The sequence below is a fragment of the Coffea eugenioides genome, chromosome 10 (genome assembly GCF_003713205.1).
Source record: "Coffea eugenioides isolate CCC68of chromosome 10, Ceug_1.0, whole genome shotgun sequence".
Classification (NCBI taxonomy): Eukaryota; Viridiplantae; Streptophyta; class Magnoliopsida; order Gentianales; family Rubiaceae; genus Coffea; species Coffea eugenioides.
In genome coordinates, this window is record NC_040044.1 from 5414154 (window position 1) to 5425411 (window position 11258).

Below are 11258 nucleotides of genomic sequence, written 5' to 3' on the forward strand. Positions count from 1 at the left end.
AACTTTTTTCTTTACTTTTAGAGTGTGATGGTAATAAATGCATAAAAGTGTACCTAAAGTTGTGCATTTTGACTACCTTTAGCGGCAGAGAGATATGTTGAGATAACAACAACAATTATCTTGTTAGGCCTCTCCAATTAGGGTGTGAATGAGACTAATCAAATCGAATAATTTAGTATTTAGATTTGTTGATTATTTTAACTAGATTAAAATTTTGTATGAATTTGACTTATTTATTTATCGAATCGAATTTGAACATACTTTTTATCGATTTTTAAAATTATTGAATATAAAATATTTTTTCAATGTGATCTAACTTGTTGACGAACTAAATTCAAAGAATCTTTTACCGAGTTGATTCAAATATTGAATATATGATTCATCTATATCTGCAATGGATTTAACTTTTTTCTTGAACCTTTAGGATTAATTTACACATTGTTGCCAATGGAACTTGTGCCGAATTGATTTATGCAACAAGAACAGCAAACTTGAATTGGATGTATCTGAACGCGATTCCGGACCAACCATTCAAAAACCACTTATGAAGAACATTTGAAATACTTCAAAATGTTAGAAGTGATTAACCAGTCTTCCTCTAAAAAGGCTGCCATTTTTTAATGATAGCCATATTTGAGTAGTGAAATGATGCAGTTATAATATTTGTCGTAATTAGTATCCATTGTACATAATTTGGATCTTCCGTTTCATTTTAGGGATTCAGGAAATGTTGAACCCTTGATTTTGACAAGCGTTCATTTTTAGTCATGAGTATTACAGTTAACCACCGAGTTTTGGATCAGTGGTCACTAAAACTGATTAAGTCTCTTTTTGGGCAACTCCGTTTAGATTTGTCTGTTTTTTAAATACAGTATTACGGTAACACACAAATATATACAACTCAAAAAAATCTCAAAACAAAAATTCGTATACACTGCTACAGTAAAATTTTTCAAAAAAACACCAAAAAACAGCTAATGGTAGTACAACTTTGCACTTGAAAGAGCCAATATTTGCGAATAGGCAAAAGGTCAAATAATTATAGTCAGGACATACAGTTACATGCGTGTTAAAGATTTGATCTATTAAATGTCCCATGCAGCATCATATTTTTGTAATTGGAACATCTTTCTTGCGTAATTTTGAGTGCTTAAGTTACAGAATTGCTATTGCATATTTTATGACAAGTAAAGCAAAAAAGCATAATAATTTCTTTAACTATTCCATTATTCCTTTTTTTTTTTTTTATGGGTAGCACCTTCTAGTAGATTTCAAGTCCTTCAATATCTGAGCTGCATATTTGCTGCTCCAAGTAGATAATCAAAGACCATATAGAATACTTCTTTGTGGTTTGAAGTTAGATAGATGGTTAGTGAAGCCGTCATTTTATCATTAATCATAGACTACCACTATTTAACATTTGAAAATGACGTAATCGCGTTAATTAAATTCAACTTACACCTAAGCAATTCTTTAATTAAGTATATCCTAAGCAAAGTACCCAATTGTCAAATGGTTGGACGTGGGAGCACGTAAACAACAGCATTGCACGTGGGGGATGAAAGTCCATAGACAATACTTTGTCCAATTAAGTTAAAGGAATTGATAGATGCTTCCTTGATTTTGTTTTTTATTGGAATACTTTTTATAGTAGTTAATTATGTAAGCCCATTTTATAATTTAGACATGTGTATTGACTAGCCCATGTTTTTCTTTTGGTACGACTAAACCTCATGGAACTGTCCTTAGGCATATACAACTACCAATTATAAGTAGACACTTAGTATAAGACTGTAGTTAATTCAACTGGTCTAGTAATTTTTAGCAAATACTTGGACGGCCATTTTCTGTCGGAAAATTGCGTCGTTTTCGGTGATCACATTTCCCTATTACCTTTTTTCCTTACATACATCAAATCGTTACAGTAATTTTTCTACAAAAAATCATAGAAAATACAATCCAAACAAGCTTTTAGTCTTGTTTGAATTGCTGGTTTTGGATAATAAAACATAACATAATTAGTAAGACGTTTAACTGACAGATTACGAATTTAAATCATCAAATGGAATAAGTGAGAAATCACTATTGATTATCATCCTGTTAAAAAAAAAAGAAAAAGAATTGCTGATTTTGATTTTTTGAAGTATATTTTTAACACATTTTAAAATAATTTTTTATCTTACATACACCACATTTCATCAAAATATTACAATAATATTTTTGAGTAAATTTTACATACACTATCAGTAGATACACTGTTACGGTTGGTTGGATGACACATGAGCAAATTTTGAATCTCAAATTTGAAATTTATACATGTATCATATATTTAATAGTGATAGTGTATACTGACAGTACTGTATATATAAAATTAATCCAATATTTTTTGTAAAACTCCAAAAATAAAAAAAAAAAAAGGTATCCCAAACAAGGTGTACTCATTTCAGAAGAAAATATGTGCAATGTGTAAGTTATTGGGTTGGGAGCCCTGCACCAAATTTGCTTCCCCCCTTTCACACACAGTTGGAAAGTGACCTGTGAGATTAGATATATTTGCATTACATCGATATCCAAACACATAAATCGTGGAAAGTGACGGGACTGTAGAAGCATAACACCGTTTAAGGACAAGTGTGGAGCCCAGCCCAGGTCGCCCAGGTCGTAGAGTCCAAATCCTAGTCAATATTCCGTTTTGAGGATACTAACGGAGTTGGGAAAAGGGCTTCCGAATACTACTGGTTTACAAATTTAAGGAATCCCATCATCACCATCAGAGGGTACACATTTGAGTCAACTTGGACTCCACACATTTTCTAGTTCAATGGGGTAATAAAGAGTTTGGAACATTTGTTCTTGTCTTTGTCCCGTAGTCTTTGATTTGTTGTGGTCACTGTTTAGGTTCTTGTTCCTACTTTGAATTAATTTTTGGGTGATTGCAATTGAACCCAAATCAACATCATGCTTTTAAATTCCCTTTGTTCCTATTGCCAATCTTGGAATAATGGACTTGGCCGTGACATTTTCCCACTGGCATTGAACTAGGTTTTAGTTGGCAGACAAAAGGTTAAGTTATATATATCTCGACAATAAAATAACAAGTTTTACGTTAGTTTTTGTGTTATGGTGATTATTCAGACTCCGACAGAAAACTAATTATTTTAAAGTCATTCGCGAATAATTCGATCGAATTTACATGAATAGTTAAGACAGAGAATAAGGGAAAAAAAAAATTTTTGTGAACTGAATCGACTAGTTTCATTTTGTCTACTTCTTGAATTTCTTCTACTTTTGTCTCAACTCCGACCACCTCTTAGGTTGATTTGCAATTGTGGGTTAAAGATGATTAGTAAAGATTCGGGTCGAGTCATCCAAGCAAAGAATACCAAAGGTTGGGGAAAAGGGGGGTCTTAGTTGGGATAAGCTTTGCGGCACGAGTGGATTATGCAGTGACAAAAAAGTCTTGATTTTTTTGGTTTTTGAGAAGAGAAAATTTTTGACCAATCTTTGGTTTTGAAAACAGATCATGATACGGCATCTTCCTTTTGCTTCTTTTCAAGCCGAAAAAACTACCATTCATCATCCATCTACGACTAAATGGCTAGAATGATGATAACTAAGTGTCCAGTGTTGACCTCTCGTCTGCCTTAATTCTTTGCCAAATTATCACTAGTCTAATTCAAAAAGCTGCGTAATTATTGCCATATGTGTCATGTGCACAATTTCTTTTTCTTTTCAATTTCTTATTGGGATGGTGCACTGCTGCTCTTACACAACAGATTTGTTTGGATACCTCAATTATTCTAAATAATATTTCGCTTGCATCATAGACACATTTTCCAATCCACCTTTTTATATTTCCAACCACCTTTTTATCTCACATACATCACATCACAAAAAGTGCTACAGTAATTATTCCAAATAATATTTCAAATAATACACTATCCAAACACTCCCGGATAATTGAGTTGCAAGGATAGGGATGCTTTGTTTGAATTGTAGTTTTCAGCGTAAAAAAATTTACGTTTTTCGTGAATACATCTCTTAATTATCTTAATTTTTATTTCATATACATCAAATCATTACAGTGCGTTTTTCGTTACAATAATTGCCTTAAAAGATCAATTCCTATTTCTTCTTTCTTTTTTCGGAAAAAAATTGACGAAACTCAAAATTTTCGACTTCCAATTCGAGTAATAATAGCATCATAACATGTATTTTAGTACAAACGAACTAGGAATAATTTGCTACACGTAACGCCTATCTGCTGAGTGCAATGATTTAGATGGTTCCAATACCTAGTCAAAGTTGTATGCAAAATCTGTCACTAAAATGAAGATAAAAATCAAAATTTCGTCAGCATGATTTAAGCATAAAAAAAGAAACAGAATCTCTAGGAGAAACATATACATAGATGATACAACCGTGAGTTGTTGAGCCAGAAAACCAACCTAAATGGGTCCTTCAGCGAACGCTTTTCGGTTGCTCTTCAAGTTGGATCCAACGTCGTAAGTGGCCCAGAACGGATCGTTTAGAAAGCTTAAAAAGCCCAATAGATCATGTAGATGCCTTCTTCAGATGAACGTCCAGAACCCAATAGAAATCCAATCACTTATAATGGGACCTTGGTAAAACTCCGGCAAGTAGACATTTTAGGCTGGCTTTATTAGTTTGTAAGAAAAATTTTAAATTCAAATCCTTTAAAAAAAAAAAAAAGAGAAAAATAAAAGTTAACAAGTTAAGTGACCGAAAAATTTTTAAATATAGAAGACGAAAATGAAGAGCTTATATGAGTCTAAACTTCTATTCTTTTCACTCAATTTTTTTAAAATTTGGAAAGGGTCTACCTAATGAGTGCCAATTAAACACCTGTTAATTAAAAATAAGTATAAGCGACAGTAAGTAAGATTAAATAGAAAAAAAATAGATAAATACAAAAGAGAGTAATAATTATTAGTGATGAGTGCTGAATGGACACCCGTTAGAAAATCTCGGGACATGTTTGGTTACGGAACAAGCGAATTTAATTGTGGTTTTCTTTATTTGACTGTAGTCACTTAAACAAACCAGTCTTAATTTAATACGGGAATCTAATTAGTTGGGAGAAGTTTAATATGAGAGAGCAGGTGTTAATGTTATGGGACGAGACAAATAGGAAAGGCCAACAGTTAACATCTGTCATCTGACATCCCCTCCCCCAGGGCCAGGAGCAGGTATTTTTCAGCACCAATTAAGTGGTGGAGTATTTTATTAAAAAGAAAAAAATACAAGTAAATTTAGGTTTAACCCTAGCTGTGCTGTGCATATCTCAGTTGACTGACGATAATATCTAAGAAGCTGATGATGTTGATACTTGAAAAGATTTTTTTTTTTAACGGACGATTTACTATATAATATAAATTAACGCATATAATTACAATTCAGTCTCTTAAGGCCAGACAATTTACCAATTTATAGTAGTCTTATTTATCAAAATATTCATTCCCAAAATTCCAATTAATAAATGCTCCCGATCGAGACACTAGTTAAGTATTAGTTAACAGCAAGACGTAATTTCTTAAGGCTAGATAATTGAAGTCCTGAAACCTAAAAGATTTACAGATAAAGAAAAAAAAAGGATTAATCTTTTATACAATATTTGATAGTATATACATTATCATCATTGGATGTATAACAAATACTAATTTGAATTTGAATTTAAAATCTAATTTTACATATGTGATGCATCTAATTGTGATAGTATTGTTTGGATTGCCGGTTTCCGTCGAAAAATTACGTCGTTTTCCGTGATCACATTTCCCTATTACCTTTTTCCCTCACATACATCAAATCGCTACAGTAATTTTTCCATGAAAAATGACGGAAAATGCAATCCAAACACAAAAGCTTCTTAAGATGTTTTTAAATTACATTTTCAACGTATACATTCATTTATAAAACAAAGCAAAAAGTGTTGTAATAATTTTTCTTAAAATACACCTATAAAAATTACAATCGACATAATCTGAAGCATAAATCAGATTCAGATTTCGATAATTTCTAGGCTAATTTTGTCTGCTTAGAACAACGCAACGTTGTTATACATGCATGTGCCACGTTCAACTCCATCAGACACAAAACCTGAGGTATTTTTATACAACAAAAATGTAATAAAATAAAATGAGCAATCCCAACAACAAAAAAAAACTGCAGGAAGAAACAGAAGTCATTTAATTTAACCAAACCCCACCCCACCGATCTCGATCGCATTAAATACAGGTACAGTGTGTATCCTATGTAGAAATAAATACTGGTCGAAGAACACAGTAAAAAATTACCGCTATCAAGAAGAAGAAGAAGAAGAAGGAGAATATGGAAGACACAACTTCAACAAGACGAAGTTCTGGAGTTGGTGATCATGATGTTTGTAATCCATGCAGTTTTCTAAGGAAAGCTGTAAGTGCCATGCTAAAGTGCTTAGGTTTTGATGAAGCAAAACCATATGTTGATGATCATGGTAACAAATCTTCATCATGCTCCAAGGAGAAGGATGAGGAAAAGTTTAACAATGAACGAAACGATTGCAGTGGTCAAGATGACCAGTCCTCCTACTCACCTCTAGATCCACCTTCATCAATGGATCCAGCAGATGATCCCCCCATGGTAATTAAGAGACCTACTAGATTCATTCTTTCATTTTCTTAGCTACCACTTTCTTTTGCTTTTTAATTTTTGGCCCATATACTTCCTCTTGGCTGATGGGGTACCATGTTTATTCATATTTCTTTTTTGTGTCGAGTGTGATGTGAAATTTGATTAATTTTTGGAGGGTTTCTAATCTGATGCTGTACTGCTAATTATGAGTGTAATCAGGAGGATTTAGCAGGGCGTGGAAGAACTCCTCCGAGGCCAGGAATTCGCACAGGAAATCCTCAAACCAACTCCAGTTTCTCGTGATTAATATTTCACCAGTTTGCTCTTTGATTTGCATGCGTCAGTGTACATATATAATCAAACATATAATCTATGTGTTTGTGGCTGAATATTTTTCCCCGGTTTTTGTAACTCTTTGGCTTGACAGAGATTACTAGAATAAGTTTCATATTTTAGTTGTAAATTATGCGTACTGATTATTGCTACTTGTGTGTTTAATGGCTGATAGACATTGATGGTGGTTTGAATGAACATGTTTTTTTTTTTTAGAACGAAAACATATAAATGAAATAAATAAACATGTGGTTTTCCGACCAACAAGGTCACCAAAAATGGTAAAAACTAGTATTACAATTTGCCCCAAAGAGATGATTGATAAGCCTGACAAGCTTTAGCTTAGTAATTTCTTGTTTACTTGTTCTGATTTTTTTATTTTTTGGTTGAGTAAATTTTTTTTTTTTAAATTTAAGCGGATTGGATTCTCATTGGCGTCTATGGAATACCTGACTGTTGGGATTCTCAAATTTCATTACTGTAGTCCACAACGAGATTATTGTACAGAGAGCTTTTAGGATTTCAACTTACGAAGTAGCAGTACATATGCTTCGAATTAGTTTAATTTTCAATATATCTACACAATTCTCCCTCACAAAAAAAAAAAAGCTTCAACTTTGAATGTAGTTGGTTTATATGATGGATTTTAGAATTGTGTCCATTTAAATCTAATTCTTGGTCAAACTTTAATGGAAATATGGAATCTTATTTGCGACTAAAATAAAAAGTTGCCAAAACTTTTCATCTGTATCTGGAATGCCAGGTACTTCAGTTTAGTAGTATTATTTATCTATGCAATTTCTTCTACATCATCATCAATCTTGAATCAATGGTTCTGCATTCAAGGAACATCATCATCTATCTTGAATGCAATTGATTCAAGTGCAATCATTTCGTTTGAAGGCTGCAACAATTTTTTACTATCTATTCTTGTGTGCTTTCTTTCTCCTTTTGTTTCTAAACTGTAAGCATATTACCCATGTGGATTAGCTGTTTTTAGGAGTGTTTTTGAAATATTTTACTGTAACAGTGTATATGAAAAAATTTTACTGTAGAAATTTTTGGTGATGTTTTTGAAGGGATTTTTGGAATATATTTTGGGGTACTTTTAAAATTAAAATATTTTTAGGATATTATTTAAAAATTAATACTGTCACCCATAAGCACAATCGCCACCGCCGCCACCCCTTTCTCTTTCTCCTTCTCCTCCACTCCCCCGCCCTCCCATCCCCTCCCTTGATTTGGTCACTGCTAGATCACAACCAGAAAGTTGCAACCTTCTGGTCGCGATCTAGCCGTGACTAGATTGCGGTCTCTGGTTGCAACCAGAGGCCTCGACTAGATCGAGGGGGAAAGGGAAGGGGAGGGGCGGGAGTGGGGAAAGGGGAGGGGAGGAGAAAGAGGGAAGGAGAGGGAGAAGGAGGAGGAGGAAGAGGAAAAGGGAGGAGAAAGGAGGAGGGAAAGGGTGGTGGCGATGGTGGGTGGGGGTGGTGAGTGGTAGTGGGTGGTGGTAATAGGAGAAAAATTTTGTAGAATTTTTTTTAATTTTTTGTGTGTGTTTGTGAGTTATTTTTAATATATTGTATGAATGGGATTTTTTGAGTTGTTTTAATTTGTGAATTACTGTAGTATTGTATTTAAAAAAAATTAGTTTTTGAAAAATAGGTCAATCCAAACGGAGCCTATAATTTTATAAAGTCATCTAATTATATTATTACTTTACTTTTGATCTCTAGATTAATATACTAAACAAGGATGTTCTTTCAAGAATATTTTGGTGTTCAATTTATATGAAACATTTGAATATTGAAAAATAGGTCAAAATTTTAACAAAATTTATAATGATTAATCAGACGGTAAGATTTAATCAATTTTATTTAAATTTTTTTGTATGACTAACACAAGTAATGAAATATTTAATGAATGGTGTTAATTTTTTAAAATAATTTTGTTGAGTATGATCTAGAGTAGTTCTCTCTAATGCATCGAATAGAAGCCTACTCCTTTTTTACCTTATTTTTGGTGCTCCCTCCTCTCTCTAATGGTTTTTCCTCCTCTCAACCTTGAAGAAACCAATTACGAGTAGATAGCGCGTTGGAAATTTATCCGGATTGTGTTCACTTCGTTAATTCGACTGGATTCTCCTGTATTTCTTCTAGGGAAAACTGCACAAAAAAAAAAAAAAAGGGAACAGCAAAACATAGACTCTAGAACAACGTTGTCAAAAACTCGAATCGTGGTCGTGGAAGACAAAATTTTGGACCACCAACATACACCGACAGTTCTAACTCCTACGAACATAAAAAAGAATATGAAATCAAGTTACAAGAAATTTATGTTTCTCCAGCAGAGGAGACACAAAGGTCCACGATTTTACAGAAATTCATGTTGTTACTCCACACCTTTGCGATCTCGACCTACCAACGTTTTCATGTCCACTAATATATTATATATCTGCTGTCGTTCTCTGTACTTTCTAACTCAATCAATTAAGGATGTATTCCTATATATAGACATGTCTCAAACATTATAGAAGGTTGCGAGTTGCTCCACAGGGCAATAGTAGAATTGGTCATTTTGGTCCACATGGGCTCTTTCGGCTAATTAATCTAGAATTGTGAAACCTATTTGTTCAAATATATATCTCTTCTGGATGTCTGTTGGAACAAAAATGAGAGGGTTAGCATAAAATCTAGGAATTATTTCCCTAGCCTCAATCCTGTGCTAATGAAAACGAAGTCCAAAATGAACTGCCAACGGGAGCCTACTTGCTTTTGAATAGGAATTGGTGTGGTTGTTTTCCTTCTTTCAAGATACTAATTACAAGCATACACCGTATTATGTAAGAGATATAATGTCTTCACGATTGCACAGAAACTTTTAGTGTCGTATTTCACCCTCTTAAAGTGAAAAAGATTAGGTAAAAGAAGAACCCTTCAATTTGATCATTTCAGTTTAAGCATGCAAAAACAATGACATTTAATTCTGTAACCATCAAAGATAGTGAGAGAGTGCAAAAAATTCCATTTAACCGTAACTAAAAATCATCCATAAATAAGAGGCACTCAATCCTTTTGTATGCCATCAAAGCTGGATTGGCGGAAGGACTCCAAGACAGAAGCAATGAAAAGAGACTCATCATCATCATCATCTTCGAAACTGCTTACTTCCGCGCAGCTTTGATCAACTTCTTCCAAATCAGGAGTTGGTGGTGGAGGCGGAGGCGGTGACGGCGGCGATGGTGTTGGCAAAGCCAAAAAAGGGTAAACGAAATTGGTGCGGGCTTTTTGAATGCCACTGAAAGAAATGGACGCAAGATCATAAGCCACAGCAGCTTCTTCAGCAGTGTCAAATGTGCCTAACCAATGTCTTTCTTTTGTGTATGGATTCCTTATCTCAGCTGCGTATCTTCCCCATTGCCTCCTTCTAACTCCTAGGTATCTAGTCGAGCGTCTTGAGCTTCTTCTCCCTTGATCTCTGGCGACCATTTGAGAAAAATTTTCCATGTTATTTGGACCCGGTTTCTCTTGAGAAGCAAGACAATATGTATAGGTATTTAGAGATCTGCAGCCCAAGAACTAAAATGAACGAGGCTTGTAATTTATACTAGCGAATGACATGAATTGAAGTGGCTCTTTCTTTGTGATTTAAAACTAGGCGGATACTTTCACGATAATGTTTTCAAATCCTAGTGGGTTTGGCCTGCTCGCTAGCTTACTTCAATCAAATTGTCGAAACTCTCGTTCAAGGAAAAGGGAATTTGTTTGTTTGTTAATTCGATGATTTTGGTTTCGAATCCCACAAATAAATGTCACAGTAGCTTTCGTCGATGGGGTACATCAAATTAAATAATTAAGTCCCAATTTAGCGACACTCCATCGAGTATCCCACGTAAATTTGACAAAACTGATTCATTTTTCTAACCCCCAGTGTTATTTAACTATTTATTAGTCAAGTGGGGCAGTTGAGTTGGGCAGCATTGCTCATTTGATCACAATATAATAGTGTAAACACCAGTCAATTGTTTCTCTAATGGACGTTTATGTGGTGGCATTACATCCTTATTTTCCTCCCAAGTGACATGACTAAGGTGAGCAAAATGCCCAAATTCTTGCAAATCCATGTTGCATTATTACACTTGTTGGCTACAAACATCTCTCTTCCTTCCTGAGGAATTATTTATTTCTCATATTTTAGATGCAATGCATTGCACTTCACTCAACTAGTTCCCATATATTATCTGTCAATATAAAAAATGACATGATAGAAAGCTGGTGCTATTATATAATTAGCAC

General features: G+C 34.0%; 2 protein-coding genes across 2 annotated transcripts; one reads left to right on the forward strand and one right to left on the reverse strand.

Annotated features, from left to right (window-relative positions):
• Positions 1 to 6319: 6319 nt before the first annotated feature.
• On the forward strand, positions 6320 to 7141 carry LOC113750195. Its single transcript, XM_027294169.1, has 2 exons — positions 6320 to 6639; positions 6850 to 7141. The coding sequence occupies exons 1-2, from the start codon at positions 6349 to 6351 to the stop codon at positions 6931 to 6933; spliced, it is 375 nt and encodes a 124-aa protein (XP_027149970.1). The 5' UTR covers positions 6320 to 6348; the 3' UTR covers positions 6934 to 7141.
• A 2887-nt stretch (positions 7142 to 10028) lies between these two features.
• LOC113750260 (ethylene-responsive transcription factor LEP-like) lies at positions 10029 to 10469 on the reverse strand. Its single transcript, XM_027294258.1, has one exon. It carries the CDS (start codon positions 10467 to 10469, stop codon positions 10029 to 10031), a length of 441 nt encoding a protein of 146 aa, XP_027150059.1.
• Positions 10470 to 11258: the final 789 nt, after the last annotated feature.

Bases quoted from the DNA above. Each gene is read 5' to 3' on its own strand.
- LOC113750260 (XM_027294258.1), bottom strand. From the start codon at position 10,469: ATGGAAAATTTTTCTCAAATGGTCGCCAGAGATCAAGGGAGAAGAAGC.
- LOC113750195 (XM_027294169.1), top strand. From the start codon at position 6,349: ATGGAAGACACAACTTCAACAAGACGAAGTTCTGGAGTTGGTGATCAT. The intron at 6,640-6,849 runs GTAATTAAGAGA...GAGTGTAATCAG, and splicing joins CAGCAGATGATCCCCCCATG to GAGGATTTAGCAGGGCGTGG.